The sequence below is a fragment of the Mobula hypostoma genome, chromosome 4 (assembly GCF_963921235.1).
Source record: "Mobula hypostoma chromosome 4, sMobHyp1.1, whole genome shotgun sequence".
NCBI lineage: Eukaryota > Metazoa > Chordata > Chondrichthyes > Myliobatiformes > Myliobatidae > Mobula > Mobula hypostoma.
Window position 1 is genome coordinate 133,626,474 of NC_086100.1, and position 23,775 is coordinate 133,650,248.

The 23,775-nt window shown below is 38.7% G+C and overlaps 1 protein-coding gene across 2 annotated transcripts in view; it reads left to right on the plus strand.

Annotated features, from left to right (window-relative positions):
* The window catches only part of fat4 (FAT atypical cadherin 4), a 399,853-nt gene that overhangs the window by 336,525 nt on the left and 39,553 nt on the right, over positions 1 to 23,775 (plus strand). The window contains exons 11-13 of one of the 2 annotated variants that reach the window (XM_063046546.1): positions 7,148 to 7,252; positions 14,918 to 15,225; positions 18,567 to 18,706. In XM_063046546.1, the coding sequence (XP_062902616.1) occupies positions 7,148 to 7,252; positions 14,918 to 15,225; positions 18,567 to 18,590 (437 nt within the window). In that variant the 3' untranslated portion in view covers positions 18,591 to 18,706. Of the gene's footprint in view, positions 1 to 7,147; positions 7,253 to 14,917; positions 15,226 to 18,566; positions 18,707 to 23,775 lie in introns of those variants that run through there. The other variant, XM_063046545.1, reaches the window with a different exon arrangement.

Sequence of the window (23,775 nt, forward strand, 5' to 3'; positions counted from 1 at the left end):
CCAAATTGTGCAATCGCTGATGATATGCCCACAATCATTGGTAGAAAAAGTTCTCATCCAATGTTGCAAATGTGTTGCACTTTTCATGAGCAGGAAGGAAGGAAAAAGCTGCCACTTAAGGTAGCTCTCACTTCCCTTTTACTTGCTGGACGCAAAATAGTGTTAATTGTGAATGTTATCCTTAAAATGGCCTTTTATTCCATTTTTCCCTCACAAATTTGAAGACAATTCCTGGCTAATATTTAATATAATTTTCCAATTGGTTGCTTGCATATACATTTCAGAGTCAGGATATGGTGTGTAAAATGGAAACAGTAGAATAATCTTAAATAAGGCAAGTTTTACGCAAGTGAGATACGTCTAATAAGTCAAGTTTGTATAGCACATAAATTTAAGTCAGGCTGATATAAAAATAAACAAACATTTTGACTTAATTAGTGTAATTAATTTCCTCTTAACATTATATAATAATGTTTATAGTATGTAATTGATTTTTCAAATAGTTCATCAAAGCTTAAAACCATCTCTACGTCTGATTATGTTGGTGGGATAAAGTGCATTGTAAAAGTATTCAGCCCCCCAACCTTTTAACATAAATGAGTATTAGATCCAGGGTTTTAGATCAATTTAACTGACATTTTTTATTTGTGAATCTTATGCTTCTTTGGACATGGAACCCCTCCAAAAAAACAGGGAAAATTGTAAAGCATGAAAAACTAGAAATTTTAAAAAACTGAAATGTCAACAGTTCAAAAGTATTCATACCCCTTTGCTCAATATTAAGTTGAACCACCTCTTTCAGCTATTACAGCCAGTTGTCTTTTTGGATACAGTCTCTATTAGCTTTGCACAATGTGATGGAGCAAGATTTGCCCATTCCTCCTTGCAAAATTGCTCAAGCAGTGCCAGGTGTTGGGGAGTGGCAGTGGACAGCAATCGTGAGGGCTTGCCAGAGGTATTTGATCGGGTTAAGGTCAGAACTCTGACTGAGCCACTCAAGAACATCAAAGTTCTTAACTTGAATCTACTTCATGATTGCTCTGGCAGTGTGCTTTAAGTCATTGTCCTACTGAAAGGTAAATTTCCTTCCCATTTTAAGCTTTCTGGCAGAGACTAGCAGGTTTTTATCCAGGATCTCTCTGTATTTAGCAGCATTCATTTTCCCATCAATCCTGATCAGATTTTCAGTCGCTGCTGCTGAAAAATATCCCCATAGCATGATGCTACCTTCACCACACTTCACACTAGGAATGGAGTTACTTGATTAAATGGCAGTATTAGATTTATGCCACATGTACCATTTAGTGTTGAGACCAGAAAATCTCACTTTAGTCTCATCTGACCACAAGATCTTCTTCCACATCTTTACAGTATCTTCCTCCAAGTGCCAGTTTGCAAATCTTTACAGGCAAGGATATGCTTTAATTTTTAGCCAGGGCTTCTTCCCTTGCCATTCTTCCTTAAATGCCTTTCCTTTGTGCAAGGCCTTAGAGATTATGGAACCATGAACTTCATCTCCATTTGCCACCAATTACTTATGTAGCTCAGTCAGAGTGACTATTTGGTGTCCCTTACAAGTGCCATTCTTCTCTTGCAAGTTTAGAGCGATGGCCTGATTGAGGCAGTGGTTTCATATTTTTTCCACTTTTTCACAATGAACGACTCTGAGCTCTGAGGTATGTTTAGAGCCTTTGAGATGGTTTTGTACCCCTCCTCAGATTTGTGTTTCTCTATTATCATTTCCCTGACTTCTTTTAAGTGCTCTTTTGTCTTCATTTTAGTTTGGTCTTTTTAAAATTACCATATGTTGGACCTCAGAGAGAGAGAGAGGATTCATTGAATTCTTATGAATTCATTGAAAATAGCTCACTGTCCAACTTTCTACATCCAATTGGGTGAATTGGTAAGGTAATACTGTATAAAATATTGCACTTGAGGAAAGTTAGTGTAGTAATTGCAAAGGGGATGAATACCTTTTCAGCCCTACAATTTTGTTTTTTAATTTTTAGTAAATTGTTGACAAGTTTTGGAATTTTTACTTTAATTTGACATAATGCACAACATTTTGTAGATTAGTTCAAAAAAATCCTACTTCAATATATTTTAAGTTTAGAAAATGAGACTGTAGAATATGAAAGTAGTTGTGGTACCCTAATACTGTATCAAGGTAATGTACATATCAAGCATCGTGAATATCTCTGGACAACTCCAGGCACCCAAAATAACAAAGGTATTCCTCAGTCCCTCTCAATTGACTTGCATGCTTTGGCATTGACATTACGTTGTATGTGTGATATGTTAGGCAGGAATGGTTAGTTTAAAGAATAAAGAAGTGGGTTCACTTTGTGGATGGGCAATCCAAAAGACCACCCTCTGCATGGAGCAGATTTTGCCAACTGGGATGAGTTAATCATACCTCTATGACTCTGTTGTCCTTAGGACAAGTGAACACTCTAATGCACAGTCAGCATTTTGTGTTCATCTGTTCATACATACCAACCTCGGAAGCTATGAATGATGCAGCCAAGGAAGACTGAATAAAGCCAAGACCATTTCCAAGAGGAAGAAAAACTAAACCTCCTGGGCAACTTCAGTGCCAAGGTCAGAAAAGTGCAATCCTTTGGAATGACATGATTGGCATGGAAGAAGTTGGAAAAGCTAACTGACATGTTTGTACCATATTACCTTCAGCAGTGAATAGAAACCAAAATCTCTTCATCCTTTAACTCACAAATGTACCTCTTATTATGATGGATTATATTTTGCCAGCTGCATTGTGCCTCATTTTACATTCTTGGGCCAAGAATAGTCAAAAGAGTTTAGTTCAGTACTATATCATCTTAAGCTTTAAACACTTAGGCTCTGGAGTTCAGTTTGTTAGTGAAGATGTTTTGCCCACTCTTCTACTAAAGGTATAATTGCTTTGGAATAAATAGATTTTTCTAAAATATGATAGCTGTTTTATTTTTTCATCTGTCCTTTCCTTGAACTGTTTCTTTTATGTTCCATATGCTTTATTACATTAAAATATTGAAATCAAGAACTCAAATACATATTTGAATAACTAAACAATAGCAAGGGAGATACTGTCTTAGAATTTATTGTCAATGAAATATCGACTAGTAGTTTACATTGCTTAAACACAAATCACACAGCAACACACAATTAAATGCAAAATTCTGAAACTTTTTGTCCATTGCCGTTAGCTTTGTAAAATCATTGTCTTGCTATTTGACTCACCATTGAAATATTTAGATTTTCATGAGCTCCCTGAGCATGCTTGATAATTACGAATTAAACTTGTAACATTCTCGTAATTCTTCTCTGTAATCTCTCTACCGCTGTCACATTCATTCTGTAACACAGTGGCCAGCATTGTTTGCATTGCTTTGTAACTTAATTAGTCTTTTGTATCTTTCTAGAATGATGGCCATGTTCTTATTATCTATGCTTTCTCTAATAGATGAAAGTATTCTATATGCATTTTTAATATCTTGTCTAACTGTCCCTCAGCTCTTGGTGATTTATAGATATACAATCACTGTGCTTCTCTGTACATCTCCCTGTAAAAAGTCTTGTAATAATTCCTCTCTTTTTTTTCTCTGTTAATCTAGTCTTTATATTCATCTTCTGTGCCTGATTCCACCTTAATCCTTCTGGTTGAGACTTTGCATTGTCCATTTCATATTACAGATTGATTAAGGAGAAACAGTTATTTGTCTTGCCCTTACTGATCATGTGGAAAGCATCACACCATTGTCATCACCCACTTAAAATATCTTGTAGGGCAGTCTCACGGAAGCTAAGCAGGCAACAGTACATCTCTGACATTATGGTTTAGGTATAATAAATTCTTCATATTCAAGCTTTATTTTTTATGAGAAGTCTGCTTCTTAATATTTAGATTTAAAGTAAATTATTAAATTTAGTAAAATAAAGCTAAGAATTATTTGAAATACAGAGGAAAGGGATTTTTTTTACAGATTCTAATCTAAATGTATGTTGTCTTCATTTGTCTTCAATTAAACCTTTGAAACTTTATTTGTGTAAAAGGTTGAAAATCTGACTTCCAGTTATTGATTGCCATCTCACTGGTGTTGTACATGGGTGCCACCTTCTCCCATCCCATGTAAAAATCAGCAGATCCCCATTATATTTACTGAGTCTTTTAGTAGTTGTTGTATTATCTTCCTCATGACAGAACCCCAACCCCACTTATTCTCAGTGACCATTCTGTTTCAGAAAGCTCCAGATTAGTTTTATGATTTATTTAAGTGGAAGTGGGCTTTTCAAAGACTTAATCAAGAGGATAGATGAGGTTGTTGAAAGTGATTTGAGCAAGGACTTTGACAATCCCCCACATGGCAGGCTAGTCTGGAAGGTTAGATTGCATGGCATCCAAAGAGAGATAGCCAATTGGATTTGGATAACTAATAGGAAGCAGAAAATGACTGGTTAAGGTAGTTTTTCAGACTGGAAGTCTGTGACTACTACTGTGCCCCAGAGACTGGAGTTGAAACCTTTCTTGTTCATTATTATATTACCAATGTGAATGTGCAAGGGATGGTTACTAAAGTAAGTGGTAGGCTGACAGTGAAGTAGTTAGCAAAAACTGTAGGGGATCTTGATTAGCTAGGTAAGTGGGCCAAGGAATTGCAAATGGCTTTTATTAGCCATCATTAAGTTAGAAAGAGTGCAATAAAAGAATTACAAGAATATTGCCAAGGTTTGGGGCTGGAGTTATAGGGAGAGATTAGGCAGGCTTGGACTGTGTTCTTTGGAACATGGGAGAATGAGGGAAGACCTTATAGAAATTTATAAAGTCATGAGGGATACACATCTGGTGAGTGTACATAATCTTTTTTTCATGGAAGGAGAACTAAAAGCTGAGGGCATGTTTGGCGGGGGGGTGGTGGGGGGGAACGTTGACTCAGACCATGAGAGGCCCGCATTGGGCATTTTCATGCCTTACAAGGCGCAGATTGGAAGTCTGTGTGGGGCGCTACTCCTCACACAGACACTAGAGCAATGTGTGATTAAGTGCCTTGCTCAAGGACACAGACACGCTGCCACAGCTGAGGCTTGAACTAGCGACCTTCAAATCACTAGACGAACACCTTAACCACTTGGCCACATGCCCAACACAAGGTGAGAGTTGAAAGATTTAAAAGGGATGAGGGGCAACTTCTTCATGCAGAGAGCAGTACATTATATCACAAGGACTACCAGGGAAAGTGGTTGAGGTAGGTTCAGTAACAACATCTGAAAGATATTTGGATAAGTCCATGATAGGAGGGGTTTAAAGGGATATGGGCAAATTTAAAAAGTTAACTTTAAAAAGTAAGATGAAGTATTTATCAGTATATAGTTGAAAGGCATGCAAGCATGATTGACTATATCTGAAAGTACAGTACGGAACAGATTGTGCTATGTACCACAGCACGGTAGTCTTGCAGTAAGTATGATGCTTTACTGTGCCAGCTAAAGATCAGAGTTCAATTCCCGTCGCTGTCTGAAAGGAATTTGTATGTACACCCCATGGCTGCTTGGTTTCCTCCCACATTCCAAAACATACAATTAGGTTAGTGAGTTGTGAGCATGCTTTGTTGGAACTGGAAGTATGATGTCATGGTGGGCTGCTGAGCACGGTTGTTGATGCATTTCACTGTATGTTCCGATGTACAGGTGACAAATAAAGCTAATCTTCAATCTTTTAAAAAAAGTTCAAAGTAAAATTATCAAAGTATATATATGTTACCATTTATACCTTGAAATTCATCTTCTTGCAGGCATTTACAAGAAAAAAGAAATAGAAGAGAGTTTTATGAAAAACTTTACCTAAAGAAAGACTGACAAACAACCAATGTGCAAAAGGCAAACTGTACAGATATAAACACTAGAACGAGAGTTGTAAAGAGGCTTTGCAAGTGAGTCTGCAGGTCATAGAACCAGTTCAGAGTAGTGGTGAATGGAGTCCTTTTCCTGAACATGATGGTGTGGACCTCAGGCTTCTGTGCCTCCTACCAGATGGCAGTAGCAAAAAGGCACGTGATTTCTGGCCAAGGCAAACAAAATGAATCATGGCTTTCCTTTCAACTAAATTGGTAAATTAGTTTATTATTATTACATGAACTGAGGTACAATGAAAACTCATCTTCCTTACCACTCATATCGATCAATTCATTACAACAGTGCATTGAGGCAGTACAAATTAAAACAATAACAGAGTACAAATAAAATGTTACAGTTACAGAGAAAGTGCACTGCAGGTAGACAATGAGGGTTAGGGTCTTAGCAAGGTAGATTGAGGACAAGAGGTCATCATATTGTAATGGATCTATTCAATAGTCTTATAGCAGTGGGATAGAAACTGTCCTTGAGCCTGGTGGTACAAGCTTTAAGGCTTTTGTACCTTCTGCTCGATGGGAGAGTGGAGAAGAGAGGATGTCGGTGATGGGTTGATTATGCTAGCTGCTTTACTTTGCCAGCAAGAAGTATAGAAAGTCCATGAAGGGGATACTGGTTTCCGTGATTTTCTGAGGCATTGCAGAGGCAGAGCCATTGCCATACCAACCCATGATGCATCTGAATAGGATGCTTTTTGTGGTGCATCAAACATCCTGAGGGAATAGCAGCACCAGAGAACTGACTTGGCAACTCCACAACATGGCTGACAAACTGTGTGAAATTCAGTATCAATACACATTCAATAACATGCAGAACAACAACATACAGACCAGCATTTATTTCTTCAAATTGGTTTTAGCCTTTATTTTTATTCCCATTCCATGTGGATATATAAATGTTATTTTATTAAGGAGCTGGATTTCTGAAATAAACAATAGATTAAGGATTTTTCAGAAAATGCACTAAGTACTGTACATTACTCTAAAATATAACAATTTAATTTTTTGTCGCATTTATCCAGTTTGCATTGTGCAGCTTGAATCTTACTGAAGTGAGGGAGTACAGACTCCCTAGAATGTTCTAAAACCTCCCTGGTAAATTACCTCTTCAAGATTGTACTGTTGCACTAATTTTCAATGTATTGGAAAGCCACAATTCCCAGATGGCATCTTAATGCTATCTTATCATTATAATTAATACTGGATAATATTCATCATACCATTCCTTTTACTTGTTGTAGGCAGAACATGTGATTCGACTATTAACTATTGTGAGTGCAATCCCTGTTTCAATGGAGCAACCTGCCAGAATCAAGCTGATGGTTATTACTGCCACTGCCCATTTGGTAAGAAATAACAATATAATATGCACCTGCATATGCATATATGCCAGTGCACTGTCTATGTATATTTATAGATTTCTGAAGGTGTGCAAGTTTACATTACTTGAACAAGGTCATAAAAAGAGTGTAAGAAATTACTTATTCATTTTTACTTTCCTTAGGCTGTGAAAAAGATATTTATAATAAATATATTGCATGATAGAATTTTAATTGTTACTTTGATATGCTACTTTGACATTTGTTTCATTTCAACCAGCAATTCAGGCTGACTTGTACATATTTCAGAGTTTGTGCCTGAACTACTTTACAACTTTTCTTTCACTGTGATTACTAGCTATGTGTCATTCATAACAATGTAATAATGTTTAGTTTGTAGTGTGCACTACATCAGTTGAACTAGTGTCAGGATGACTTACTAGATTCTACAATAATAACACATTTCAAAAGTACTTCAGTGGCTCCAAAGGACTTCCACTTGTCCTGATGTGAAATGGTGGGATAAGTGAAATTAATTTCTGTTTCCTTTCTTTTCTTGTTTTCTTGTTTGTTTTTTTCCTGTAACATGATATAGTTATTAAAATTACATTGACCTTAAAGTTATGCTGGATATATTGAGATTTATAAAACCAATTAACATTATTAATGTCTGATTATTTTTTACATTTTCATTAATTTGCAGTCAAACTGAAGTCATATCTGGACAGTAACCAGAGAGAAAGTTAATTACAGATGACATAGTGAAGATGTCTATCCTCTCTCATGTGTAAACTGTTTTAAAATTATTTCAACGGAAAGGGAATGCCTCATTCCTTTAAATTCTTAAATTTTCTCCTTTATTCATGTTACTTTTTCAACTGAAGTACCCTTTTCTCCTCCTTCTGTCCATTCCAGTCAAGGCTAAGTTACATTAGTATCCCTTTATGATACTCGTGAGCTTGTCTGTAATAGCAAGTTATTAAACTGAAGGCTGGAATATAAACTCGAAACAGTAAAAGTGGACCCAGACCATAAATAACAAAGTGCAATTGACTTATGGATAGCCACAGTGAATACCATAAAATGTGTATGTCTGCTCACAGAGAAAGAAAGAAGTATAGTTTACTGAGAGAAATAAGTACAATGTCAGCTTAGTGATCTATCGTGCACAGTCTAAAGAGCTGGGTATAATGCTAACGGGCAAGTCAATATAGTACAGGAAACTACCATGCTATTATTTAGTTCTGAAGATCTCATTAAAAAAAGGGAATTATTTCGCCAATACTGGTGGATTTCCCATAATAGAATATATGTAGTGTCCAGTTTTCTTCTTAAATTCAAGCATAACTGCCTTCTTTGCTCATTTAGTGGTGGTTAATAAGGCAAATAGACTCTTCTGCAGGTGGGTCAGATTGGTTCTGACACTTGCACAATCCCACTGTGTACTCACGATGCGTTAATTTCAAATGTTCATATTCTTGAAGGCCCGAGTTAAACTATTCAGTTGTCTTCCTAATAATCTATTCTGAAGACAGTGCATGATTAGAATGCATGTTTTCGAAGACTGCCTTTGGGCATGCGAACACTGTGGCTCACTAAGTGTAACTGAATGAGTTTAATTAGGGTCTTAATGCAGGAGAAATTAACTTGGGAGAGGTCACTGGTATTGGCCCACTCATCCTTTAAGTGAATTTGGAGGATTTAACACAGACAATGTTGGTGATATTTTCCAGTGTCTTTTTCCTGGTGGCATTTTTTTCTGCTCTAAGTAGCTCAGGACTCAACGGATCCAGGTGGACAGGGATCAATGCTGCCCAATCAACTATGTGTTTTAGATTAGGTCTGAGATCACGAAACTCAGATACCCTTTGCTCAGCTGACCACAGGCATTAATGGTGCATTGAAGATGATAGTGAATTTCATCACCGATGTCTTTCTTCATCAGTCCAACTCCTTGCATTAATATTGAACGTTCTAAGCCCACCACAAGTCATTATAGTTCATCACTGTGGGTATTCACTCTTCCGATGTAAATTACATTTGGAAGCGCTTGTGCTTTTTTTTGTAGACACTGCAACATCTGCAAAAGTGCTCTTAAAGATTTTGTTTCTGAAGAGAACATACTAACTTGTACAGAAACTATTGCCATCATGTATTAAAATGAAGTATTAAGGGTTGAAATCAGTGCCAGTATGGCAGACGACCAGCACAAATTTAAGGTGATTTAAACCACATTGGACATTGCTGCGTATTAAATGTTGAGAGCTATTACTTCATTTTGTAAATGTTATTTAAGATAAATCACAATTATTATTCTAACATAGTTGTACTTCCCAAGGTTTTGTATGCATTAGCTTTTGATATAATTGTGAATTTGCCAATATAGCAAGTCATCAAATTGAAATCTGGAGTATAAAGGAGATGGTTTATGCCAACAGATTCTGCATTGTCCTTGTGTTAAACAGATATGATTGAACTCAGTTTGGGAATTTACTGACAATAACCCTGGAGAGTTCTGCATTCTGTTCGGCTGATGTTCCTTGAGGACTGAAAGAAAAAGCATAAAAATAGCAATTACATTTTAAATTTCTGCCCTTTCACTTCAAAGACCAGCATTTTGACCTCATTCACAGTGATGAGTGATGCTCTTAAGAATTCAGTGTAATACAGAGCACTTGCATGGCACATAACTGCACATAACTTCAGTCAATTTCTCACTAAAATTTCACTCTCATGTAAAAGTTTGCTTTTGGAGATGAACAGATTAATACTAGTTATTGTCTTGAAGGATTTAATTCTGTAGCTGTGGATGAGTGAAAAAGACTTGGTTAGCATTTAATCCAACTGCATATAAAACTGCTACATTATACAAATTATGAAAAAACAATAAGATGTTTTGTGTTTGTATCCTACTAGCTTCAAGGTAAATCTAGGAACATTGCCAGACTATTCCAGGAGCTGTGCTCATCATTTGTCATTGAAAGCTATGAATTTCTTATACTGTACTGGTTTCTTCCCCCCTTCCTTTCCATAGATGCTACCTGTCCTGCTGAGTTCCTCCAGCATTTTGTATGTGTCACTCTGGATTTCCAGTATCTGCAGAAACTCTTGCGTTTATGAATGAGAAAGGGGACATGGTGAGACAAGGTTATTGCATGATGATGAGAAATATGGTGAATGAGAAAAAGAAGGGAAATGAGAACGGAAACAAATTAGAGACAGAAAGTATTATAGGGGGCGGAGTTAGAGGTCAAGAGCAACCGTAGGGTTAGGATATTAAAGTGGAATGGAAGGAAGATCTGGCCCTGAAAAGGTTTTTGATAGTACCGCCCACTAAAGGGTGAAAAGACCAAAGAGGTGAGGGTGGAAAGGAGACTGATATCACAAAAAGATCTTCAGGGAGCAGAGGAATGAATCTGACAGGGCGAAAATTTATTCATTAATTGACATCATGGGTTTCAAAAAACTGACCCTTCTTTGGGATTGGGAGAATAGGAGTTTGCAGAGTTAAGTAAAGTTTTCTTAGTTGCATTCTTTCAAAGGCTCAGTTCAGACTGTGTGAGTTTCAAGATTCACATGCCTTTACTTTTGGATTCTGGCTCCTACAAGTTTCTCTCAAATCTTCTTGCATGAACTTCGTTTTGTTTCATGCTCTAAACTTTTTCTGACCGAGTGAGTTTAATGCCACTGAAAGACTGCAGGCACTTTGGTGGATGACTAAGAGGCCCTCAGCTGTTCTTACTTTAGTTGGTAAGTGCCAAATTGAATCATAACCACAGATTTTGAGTTTGTTGTTGTGATTGCAGTCACCTCATGAAGAAGATAATTAAAAACAGCAGTGTTAGTGAAATGGACAGCTGAACAGCTGTGTTCTGCCCTTTCACTACCACAGTATGCAAGCAAAACCTTTATGAAATAATATCCATAATTGTTCAAGATAGTTTGGAACTTTTTGGCAGCCAGTGTATTGTAGTGTCATATTATATTGCAGTTTCTACATGATGGGAGAGTGGGACATGACCCAGCCTCCTCTAAACCTATCCAAAGCAATACTAAGGTACAAAGCTGCACAATGCTTGAGGAACCTTTTTGTCTTGTCAATGCAATATGCAAGAGTGCAATGCAGTGTTTCATTGCAACACAATCTGTGTCATTTCTTTTCGCCCTAAAAGAAGCCTATGGGACTCAATATTTGAAAAAACAAGGCCATTCATTGGGAAACAACCAAAATAAATAACTATTAAGGTTTAAACATTTAAAAACTTTGAGTAGTTATTGTTTCTTTTCTTTCAACACTGACATTTAACTGTTTTTGTTCTAGCTGCATAAATTGATAACATGATGAAAGGACTGACAAGAGCACATTAATATGGGTGGGAACCAAATTAACATCCATAGATATCATTGACCCAGAATGCTTAACAATTTTATCATTTTAAATACTGGGTTTGTTAATTCAACTCCTTAAGACTTGCAAGATTATTAAAACTGATGCACCAGCAATAACTGAATGAGGTTTAAGGAGCCAAATAGTTTTCTGGCTGTCAAATGTGCTCATCATAATCCTGTAAGAGAATTTCTTCTGTTTGAAATTTCTGGTGAGATTGTAAATATATGCTGTCAAAGTCTACAGTTTTGTTCACAATATTCACAGATACATCTACAAACTTTTTAAACATATCAGTGCTAATTGCTTTTTTTTACAAATCAATAGAATAAAGATCAGGTCAGTTAAAGATGATCATTATTCATTCCAAGTGTTTAATTTTCAAGAGGGGTACTCAGAGTGAGATGAGCACTAATATGCCCCTGTTTTTTGGGGTAAAGTGTTCAATAAATTACTGTCAGTTCTCATTTGCTACAATCCATCTTGTACAATATAAATAAGTCTAGCATGGATCTGGTGAAAGAATAAATACCTAGTTGCTTCACCACACACAAAGAAACTTGGAGACCTAGAAAATATTATGCATCAGCAAAGGTGCATGGAATTGATGATATGTGGTAGGCAACTGTATGTCTAATGCCTAAGTCCTATGCACAACTTTATGGGCTTTTCACAGTTTCTAAAACAGAATGCTGCTTCTCTTGTTGCTTCACTCCAGGAAAGTAGGAACCTCAAGGGTCAAGTTGAAGTATCAGTCTGATGAAAGAAGCAGTTGCAATCTTCTTCTTCTTCTTCTCCATCTTGTTTTATGGTGATTGGCATCCAGCTTAGTGATGCATTACCACCACATTCTGCTCTGGAGTGTGCAATAGACTTACATTCTAAATCCCTTCACCCAATCGCGCGCGCGCGCACACACACACACACACACACACACACACACACACACACACACACACCCCCTAACCTACACTCTATTCTCTATCTTTGGCCATCCTAGTACCCCATTCCTGCTTATCCATCATATCCTATAAAAATACCCTGACGTGTGCTCTCTCACCCATGCCCAGCAACCCTTTTAATGTGAATTCCTGCACCCCCAATTCCCTTAGATTAATCTTCACCATCTCTCTCTGTATCCCATACTTCCTGCAACTCAAAACTACATGTTCTACTGACAACACACATCAAAGTTGTTGGTGAACACAGCAGGCCAGGCAGCATCTCTAGGAAGAGGTGCAGACTGTACCTCTTCCTACAGATGCTGCCTGGCCTGCTGCGTTCACCAGCAACTTTGATGTGCGTTGCTTGAATTTTCAGCATCTGCAGAATTCCTGTTGTTTATGTTCTACTGACTCTGCTTCCGGACATTCCTCGCACAATCCTGTCTGGTGTTTCCCTATCATTTTCAATGTTTTGTTTAATGCACAGTGCCCCAGCCTTAACCTAGTCCACACAGTTTCCCCTCTTCTGTATCCACTACCTACCCTAGTACCTGCAACACTCTTTTGTATTTGATATAAATGCCTCCCTTTCTCCTTCCTGTTCTATCTTTCTTGCTACGTTTGGTTGATTTTTTCCCAGATTACATACTTTACAAGTTGCAGTTGCAATCAATAAACTAGAGTATGGGTTGTGATTGGACCAATGTACAGTTGGGTGGGCAAAGTAGGGCAAAGGAGACCTACAGCAAAGTTAAAAGTTTAAAGTGTTTGTTTCCAAGTGGAATACTACACAACCTATTATTATGTTTACTCTAAGCATACAATCTATGAAATTAAAGAGTCTACAATAGAACCAATCTCACTGAAGACCCGTGTCAATCGTGGCTGCATCGTACCCTAAAAGTCGTTGGTTTTCTCATTACAGTGCTGTACCAAGCCTCCAAAAGAGTGAAGCTAATCCTCTGAGTAAACAGGAAACTGCTCAACCTCAGGCAACTTCATTGCAAAATCAAGATTAACTGGGTCTCAGTGGTCAAGCTGCAGTATTCAGATAACACTTGTGTCCATGAGTGCCAAAGCCTGAGCTCTGAGACATCAGTGAGGCCCAGAAGAGGGATGAGCCTAACACAGAAATTCTGCAAGACCTGCCCCTGCTGCACCACTTGCTGTCTGACAGAAGAGGTGCATCATCAGCCTGAATCAATGCAGCCTTTCGTCAGTTGATGAAAAGTATATTATATTTAACGAACAAGACTGCAGACCAAGCGGAACAACACAGACTTCACTAGACAATCATGATCTTTGCCTTCCTATGTGCTTCTGAGATTAGGACTGCCCAGAGCAGGCTTCTAAAGGCACTGGATAAAAACATGCAATGCTGTCTCTGCAAGATCTTCCAACCTGACTGCAAGGATATTAACAAATGCCAATATTGAGACTCCAGTTATACTTAGTTAGTTTGGGCAACACAGTAGTAGAGTGAGAAGAGCTGTTGCCTGTTGGTTTCAGCACCCTAGGTTTGATGCTGCCCTTGGGTGCTATGTGTGTGAAACTCACATATTCTCCCCATAACTGCGTGGGCTTCCCTGGGTGCTCCAGCTTCTTCCCACATTCCAAAAATGTGCACGTTTGTAGGTTAATTGACGACTCTAAATCAACGTAATTTGTGGGAAGTGAGGAGATTACAGTGGTTTAGATCAGATCAGTGTGATAGTAAGTGCCTGATGATGGGCACAGTTGGGCAGTGGGTCTAGGCATCTTTGACTTTATGCTGGGGTGATCATATAATTTACTTGCCCAATTATTTAGATGCTTAAAGCAGACAAACTGTTCGGAGCTTTGTCATATGAGCCCATTATCAGGCAGACAGGAAAAGATTCAGAGATGTGCTTAAAGTTTCGTTGAAGAATTGCTGTATGCACAGGAGAGGAAATGCACCACATAAAAAAGTAGGCACCCGACCTCCTGCCTCATCTATGAAAAGGTCTGCAGTTCCCACATTGGCCTCAGCTACCTTTACTAACCAGACATTTTGATTTCAAATTAACTTGATCCAAGTATTAAATCTGTTTTATGTTAATTCAACAAGTAATAACTTTGCCTGAATTTCTTGAGAATATCATTTACACAGACCCAAGATCAAAATCAGTGTAGAACAAACACCTTGTTCAAATCTGCATTTATTCATGCTCAAAGTTAACCATGAACTATATCAATGGATGTGTAAAAAGGAAAAAAATGTCTGTGATATGCAGACTTTATAAAGTTACATAAATGCTTGTTATTTTTTATGAATTGTTGATCCGTTACAAAAGGAGAGCAATAGTTAAATTAATTTCACTGATTATTTTGTTGTTTCAGGTGTCTTTGGGAAACACTGTGAACTGAACAGTTACGGTTTTGAAGAGCTGTCATACATGGAGTTTCCTAGTCTGGATCCAAACAATAATTATATTTATATCAAATTTTCCACCATTAAGGAAAACGCACTTTTAATGTATAATTATGACAATCAGACAGGAAACAAGGCTGAGTTCCTCGCTCTGGAAATAGTGGAAGGCAAAATGAAATTCTCCTTCAACCTTGGAAGTGGAGCACACAGACTGATGACGACCAAGATGGTCTCTGATGGACAATTTCACACGGTGGTTGCCAGAAGGGCTGGACTAGTAAGTAACAGTTTCCCTGTACCTGATCAAATACTGACTTCTGTGGTTCAGTTTGTTCTGAGTGGACTAAAGATATATATGAAATAAAAGGTATTTTTCTCCTAATTCAGAAAAAGCAGTATATACATTAAACACCCTTGGAACTCAGGTACGCTCCTACTCCACGATAAATTTGTTATATTTTTTCCATTTAATATTTTGCTGAGCCACCCAATAAAATATTTATTGGACATTACTCAGTCTCAGTGCAATAGTACATGCACAGACTGAAGAGTCAATTGATTAAAAAGATCAATTTACAGTATTTGTTAAGTCTTAGATGTGTATGATGTCATAAAACGGAATGGATCACAAGGATAATATATCAAGGAATATCCAGTAACGGCAGAGAATATTGTGACAGTTCTATGCAATCTTCAAATGGTCACACTTAAAGTGTCTGAATTAAGGGAAGCACCAGTAAACATCAGAAGTCATATATCCCAATATTATGTATGTGTAGCACTCGTTTACTTCATATTACTACGTATGGTTCTGAATGCCAATGACTTATATAATACCTAGGAGCAGAATTAGGCCATTCAGCCCAATGAGACTGCTCTACCATTTCATCATGCCTAATCCTTTTTCCCTCTCAACCCTATTCTCCTGCTGTAACCTTTCATGCCCTGACTAATCAAGAGCCTATCAGCCGCCACCTTAAGTACAGCCAATGACCTGGCCTCCACAGTTACTGTGGTAACGAATTCCGCAGATTCACCACACTCTGGCTAAAGAAATTCTTCCTCATATCTGTTCTAAATGGATGTCCCTCTGGTCCTAGATTTCCCGACTACAGCAAACATCTTCTCCACATCCACTCTATCTAGGCCTTTAAAAGTATTTGAGAGATTTCAGTGAGATCCTCCATCATTCTTCAGTGAGTATGTGCCCAGAGCCATTTGTATCATCTGCAAAACTGGTCACAAAGCTATCAATTCCATCATCCAAATCATTAGCATATAATGTAAAAGGAACCAATCCCAACACCAACTCCTGTGGAACACCACTAGTCACCAGCAGCCAACCAGAAAAGGTTCTGTTTATTCCCACTTCCTGCCAATCAGCCAAAACTCCCTCCATGGTAGTATCTGTCCTGTAATACCATGGGATTTTATCTTGCTGAGCAACCTCATGTGCGGCACCTTGGCAAGGGCCTTCTGAAAATCTAAATACACAACATCAACTGATTCTCCTTTATCTAACCTGCTTGTTATTTCCTCAAAGGATTTCAACAGATTTGTCAGGCAAGATTTTTCCTTGGAGAAACCATGCTGACTTTGGTCTATTTTATCATATGCCTCCAAATGCCCTAACGCCTCATCCTTAACAATCAAGTCCAAGTTCTTCTCAACCACTGAGTTCAGGCTAACTGGCCGATATTTTCCTTTCTTCTGCCTCCCTCCCTTCTTCAAGAGAGGAGTGACATTTGCAATTTTCCAGTCATCTAGAACTATGCCAGAATCTAGTGATTCCTGAAAGATCATTACTGTTGCCTCCATAATCTCTTCAGCTACCACTTTCAGAACCCTAGGGTGTAGTCCAGCTGGTCCAGGTGACCTATCTAACTTCAAATCTTTAAGCTTCCCAAGCACCTTCTCCAAAATAATAGCAACTGCACTCATTTCTGATCTCTGACATTCTAGAACTTACAGCATACTACCAGTGTTTTCCACATTGATGTAAAATATTTAATCAGTTCATCCACCATTTCCCTGTCTCCATTACTACCCCTCCAGTGTCATTTTACAGCGGTCTGATATCTACCATCATCTCTCTTTTACTCTTTAAATATCTGAAAAAGCTTTTGGTATCCTCTTTGATATTGTTGACTTGTTTACCATCATATTTCATCTTTTCCCTCTTTATGGCTTTTTAGTTGCTTTCTGTGGGTTTTTAAAGCTTCCCAATCCTGTAACTTATGACTAATTTTTGTTCTATTATATGCCCTCTCTTTTGCCTTTTTAGTGTCTTTGAATTCCCTTGACAACCACAGTTGTGGCATCCTGCCTTTAGAATACTTCTTCTTTGGGACATATCTATCCTGTGCCTTCTGAATTGTTCCCAAAAACTCCAATCATTGCCATTCTGCTGTCATCCCTGTTGGTGTCCCATGCCAATCAACTTTGGCCAGTTCTTCTCTCATGACTCTGTAATTTCCTTTACTCCACTGTAATATTGATACATCTGACTTTAGCTTCTCTCTGTCAAACTGCAGGGTGAATTCTGTTATTATGATCACTGCCTCCTGAGGGTTCCTTTACCTGAACTTCCCTGATCAAATCGGGTTCATTACACAACACCCAGTCCAGGATAGCCTTTGCCCTTGTGGGCTCAACCACAAGCTGCTTTAAAAGAAACATCTCTTAGGCATTCTACCAATTGTCTGTCTTGGAATCCAACTCCATTCTAATTTTCCCAATCTACCTGTATATTGAAATCCTCCACAACTATTGTAACATTGCCCTTTTTACATGCCATTTCTATCTTACATTATAATTTGTAGCCCACATCCTCGCTACTGTTCGGAGGCTTGTAAGTAACTCCCATCAGGTTCTTTTTAACCTTGTAGTTTCTTAAATCCTACCCACAAGGGTTCTACATCTTCTGATTCTATGTCACCTCTAAGGATTTGACTTCATTTTTTACCAACAGAGCCACAACCCCACCCTCTGTGTGCCTGCCTGCCCTTCCGATACAATGTGTATCCTTGGATGTTAAGCTCCCAGTTATAATCTTCTTTTAGCCTTGACTCAGTGATGCCCTCAATGCCATAGCTGGGAATTTCTATCTGCACTACAAGATTGGTATACTGCATGCATTGGAATATATCACCTTCCGTCCTGTGTTCATCACCCTTTTTGATTTGGTCTTCATGTCCCCACTTCATCTCATCCCACTGACAGCAATTTTGCCCTGTTATCTGCCTATCTTTCTTCACAGTCTCACTACACACTGAAATTGCTTGTATACCAGATGCCCCTCCTCAGTCCTATCACTTCAGTTCCCATCCCCTTGCCAAGTTAGTTTATACCCTTCCCAACAGCTCTAGCAAACCTGTCCACATGTTTTGAGTATAACCTGTCCCTTTTCAGCAGGTCATACCTTCTCCAGAAGAGATTCCAATGATCCAGAAATCTGAAGCCCTGTCCCCTGCACCAGTTCCTCAGCCATGCATTCATCTGCAAAATCATCCTATTCTTACCCACACTGGTGTGTGGCACAGGCAACAATCTGGAGTTTACTACCTTGGAGGTCCCACTTTTCAGCTTACTACCTAACTCGCTAAATTCTCTTTTCAGGACCTCCTTCCATTTGCTACCTAAATGATTGGTGCCAGTAAGTACCAAGACTTTTGACTGCTCGCCCTCCTCTTTTAGAAGGCCGTGGACCCAGTCCAAGACATCCCTGACCCTGGCATCTAGGAGGCAACATACTACCCAGGTGATTTTTTTCACCTCTGCAGAATCTCATGTCTACTCTTCTAACTATGGAATCCCCTATCAATACTACAGTCCTCTTCTACCCCTTCCCATCTGAGCCACTGCGCCAGATTCAGTGTTAGAGACCCAGTCGCTGTGATTCCTCTCTTGTAGGTCATCCCCCTCAACAGTATCCAAAGTGGTATACTTATTATTTAGTGGCATGGCCCCAGTCTACTCTGCACTGGCTGCCCATTTCTTTTCTTCCTCCTGACAGTCACCCAAGTACCTTCCTCCTGAAACTTAGGGATGACTCCCTCCCTGTAGCTCCCACCTCATTTTTCCATATAAGCCAAAAGTCATCGAGCTGCAGCTCTAGTTCATTAACACGTTCTCTGAGGAGCTGCAGCAGATATGGTTATCCGGGAGGCAGGAGATCCCCCAGAATTCCCACATCTCACACAAAAAACACAATTCAGCCCCTGGAGGCATTCTCACTGCATTAATTATGCAATACCAGATGAAGAATGTAGAAGAAACTTAGCAGAAAATTACCTCACCCAATCCTGTCCTTGCCAAAACCTCCCCTCTCTAACACTGGGCCACTCCTCTTGTCCTACCTTATTTTTATTTGCCTTTGCTATGAATTGCATTACGATTGGGCTGCTGGAAAAAGCTGAAAACCTATGATCATTACTTTTTAAATTGCTTGCCTCTACCTGTATGGAGATTCCTCTGTCAATTCGATTGGACCGCTGGGAAAAAAATACATATCTTCTTCTGTGCAAACTTTACCAAAGGAGGCACTAGAAGTATTCAATACACATATTGCTGACTGTAACTTCTTTCGTGCCTTCTGCTCTGCTCACTACTGGAGTCCTTTGAATTCCATTATTACCTCTAAATTCCAACTCGCTATGAATGAGTAATTGTGGAGATTCATTGCAGACCATAGTGAGAACTTAGATGCTTTTTCTTCTTCTGCTCCTCCCAAGATACAGGGCATACTCAACACCATACACAATTTCCTTAAAGGGGAAATATATTGCAGTGTTTGAAGGAAAGTGCAATAATGTAGTGTGACAATATAAAAACACAATCCGTTTTATATCAACTTTAAATGGAAGAACCAAACAAGATATGGAAATTAGAAATAAATGAATAAGACTAATCAAAGGAAAAATCTGAAACTGGGCTTCGTGAATTAACATATACAATTAGGTATTTTCAAGAATAATTTAAAAAATCTTAACTGGTCTCTAGAGAAATTAAGTTGTAGTGCTCATAAGCTAAAATTTGGTAATATACCAGCATTTTACTGCATAGTTTGTATTCTAACATCAACAGATGTGTATTATACAGGTTGAGCACCCCTTATACAAAATGCTTGGGGCTGGAAGTGTTTTGGATAATGATTTTTTTCAGATTTTGGAATATTTGCATCGTAATAATGAGATAACTTGGGGATGGAACCCAGGTGTAAACATGAGATCCATTTACATTACGTATATAGCTGGTGTGATGGCTCACAGACTGAACAGTCCGGAGTCTGAGCACAGTCTGATATGATGGAGCTGGGTCCTCCACAGACTGTCAGAGTTGAATAATCACTCCTGACTGCATTTATTATCTGATTCCAGTGATGCGATTGGCTTCATATCCGCCATCAATTTCAAGCAGCCATCTGTTTCACAGCAACTGCGATGGGAGAGGATGTAGTTTTATGTAATATTTTTAATAATGTTGTGCAGGAAACAATTATGTGTGCATTGAACCATCAGAAAGGTAAACTATCACTATCTCAGCCATCCAGATGGACAGTCATTGGCTGTTGTCATCACAATCATTCCCAACTCTGAATTTATGTGCTATCAGTAAGCTGTCTTAGTCTTGCACTTGTTCATCACACTTATGTACTGATGCAGTTGTTTGTATGTTAGGTTTTCATCAGCGACGACCTTGGCAAACTCATTAATGAATTTCTCAGTCCTGACGAAGGGTCTTGGCCTGAAACGTCGACTGTACCTCTTCCTAGAGATGCTGCCTGGCCTGCTGCGTTCACCAGCAACTTTGATGTGTGTTGCTTGAATTTCCAGCATCTGCAGAATTCCTGTTGTTAATTAATTTCTCTGCTGCTTCATGAATAGCAGATGTTTTATCACCACAAATCTTCAAAAATTATATACTGTGCTTTTTCTTAAATCTCTGCAACCATCCTCCTGAATAGTCACGTTTACCTTCAATTTTCAGTTCATCATGACAGATCTTTGCTTATTTCATGATCAGCATACCATTGAGCAGCATATGCTGACGACACTGACGAATCCACTCTTGCAATACACATCAAGATCTTCATTTTTTGCTTTATGCAGTGTTTTTTCTATTTTTCATTAACATCCATCCATTACATATGCTTGGTCACTTGTCGGAACTATCTGTGATGCGCAGAAACCTGCGCACTGCCTGGGAACCTTCCCAACGCCTTGTGGAATTCTTTTGTGATGTCACATCAGAACTTACAAAAAATCCAGGTTTCAGAGGTTTTCGGATTTTGGAATTTTGGATATGTGTTGCTCAACCTGTACTATAAACAGCAGTGCTTTGAATCAATTTTAGCACTGAATCTTATACTTGAGTATCATTTTCACACAGGCAAAGAAGTACTCATCTCTGAGAAATGTAGATCATTCAGCATTTGTGCACAAAATTTAGGCTAACACTTCAAATGCCGCTGAGCAGCTGCTTCATTATTGGAAGGTATATCAGAGAGATGATAAAGCAAGTCTTCGAATGTGTATATAAAATTGAGACAGCATTTTCTGAAGAAAAGCAGCTTTTTCCATTATTGTATCCAAGACTCCATTCTCTCACATAAGTGGTCCTTCATTATAGTATTGCTTCTAAATTTTCTGTCAACAAGTTAACAACCATTGCTAGCTCTTAAAGTCTCCAGACATACTCAGATTCTGTGGAGTCACAGTGAGGACATTTCCTTTGTATGTATCACATGAGACAAGGCCCTAAATTGAGTGCAGTTTTGGAATGACCTTTTCACTGTCCGTGCAATCTTTGACCTCCATCCTTGATCTGACATATTTATTGCACTACAAAATGATGGAATTCATGAGAATAAAATGAATTATTTTGTAGTAATGCTATTAGACTGTAAGATATAAGAGTAGAATTAAACCATTTGGCCCATCGCGTCTGCTGTGCCATTTCATCATGTCTGATCCAATTATCCTCTCAGCCCAAACTCTCTTCTCCGTATATCCATTCATGCCCTGACCAATCAAGAACCTATCAACCTCTGCCTTAATTATACATAAAAACTTGGCCTCCGCAAGTGCCTGTGGCAAAGATTCACCACTCTCTGGCTAAAGAAATTCCTCCTCACCTCTGTTCTAAAAGGAAGCCCCTCTATTCTGAGGACATGTCCTCTGGTCTTAGACACTCCTACCATAGGAAACGTCCTCTGCCATCCACTTTATCAAGGCCTTTCACTATTCGATAGGTTTCAATGAGGTCTCCCCTCATTCTTCCAAATTCCAGTTAAAACAAGACCAGAGCCATCAAACGCTCTTCAAATTACAAGCCATTTAATCCTGGAATCATTTTTGTGAACCTCCTTTGAACCTTCTCCAGTTCTAAGACAGGGGGCCCAAAACTGCTCACAATACTCCAAGTGAGGCCTCACCGGTGATTTATAAAGTCTCAGAATAACATCTCTGCTTTTATATTCTAGTCCTCTTGAAATGAATTCTAAAACATTGCATTTGGCTTCCTCACCACAGACTCAACCTGCAAATTAACCTTTAGGGAATCCCAAATCCCTTTGCACCTCATATTTTCTCTGCATCTAAAAAATAGTCAACCCTTTCATTCTTCTATCAAGTGCATGACCATATTCTTCCCGACATTGTATTCCATCTGTCACTTCTTTGCTCAATCTCTTAATCTGTCTGTCCTTTCTACTTCCTCAAAACTACCTGCCCCTCCATTTTTCTTCATATCATCTGCAAACTTTGCAACAAAGCCATCATTTTCATCATCCAAGTCATTGACATATAACGTAAAAAGAATCGGTCCCAACACAGACCCTTGTGAAACACCACTAGCAGCCAGTCAGGAGAGGCTCCCTTTATTCCCACTGTTTGACTCCTGCCAATCAGCCTCTGCTTTATCCATGCTGGAATCTCTCCTGTACTACCATGGGCTTGTAGCTTGCTAAGCAGCCTTATGTGTAGCATCTAGTTTAAGACCTTCTGAAAATCCAAGTACGCAACATCATCTGATTCTCCTTTGTCTATCCTGCTTGTTACTTCTTCAAAGAATTTCAACAGATTTGTCAGGCAAAATTTTCCCTTGAGGAAACCATGCTGAATATGGCCTATTTTATCATGTGCCTCCAAGTACCCTGAGACCTCATCCTCAGTAATCATCTTAAATATCTTCCCAACCACGGATATCAGACTAATTGGCCTATTGCTTCCTTTCTTCTGCTTCTCTCCCTTCTTGAAGAATGGAGTGACATTTGCAATTTTCCAGTCTTCGGGAACCATTCTAGAATCTAGTGATTCTTGAAAGATAATTATTAATGCCTCCACAATCTCTTCAGCCAACTGTTTCTGACTTCTGGGTGCACCATCTGATGCAGATGACACAATCTTCCACAGTGAAGACTGATGCAAAATACTTATTTGGTTCGGCCGCTATTTTGTCTTCTCCCACTACTACCTCCAGCATTGTTTTCCAGCTGTCTGATATCCACACTCACCTCTCATTTACACGTTTTATGTACCTGAAGGGACTTTTGGTATCCTCTTTAATATTGTTGGCTAGCTTACTTCCGTATTCCATCTTTACCTTCTTAATGCTTTTTTAATTGCCTTCTGGTGGTTTTTAAAAACTTCCCAATCCTCTAACTTACCACTAACCTTTGGTCTTTCATATGCCCTTTCTTTGGCATTAGTGAGTGTTTGATGGTCACCTATGGGACAAAAGGTTTGTTTCCTTGAGGTGTAACTAAAATGGTACCATTTCAGCTCCAATTTTTAAACATTAGGTTCCAGACTTAGTGCTTGATCCA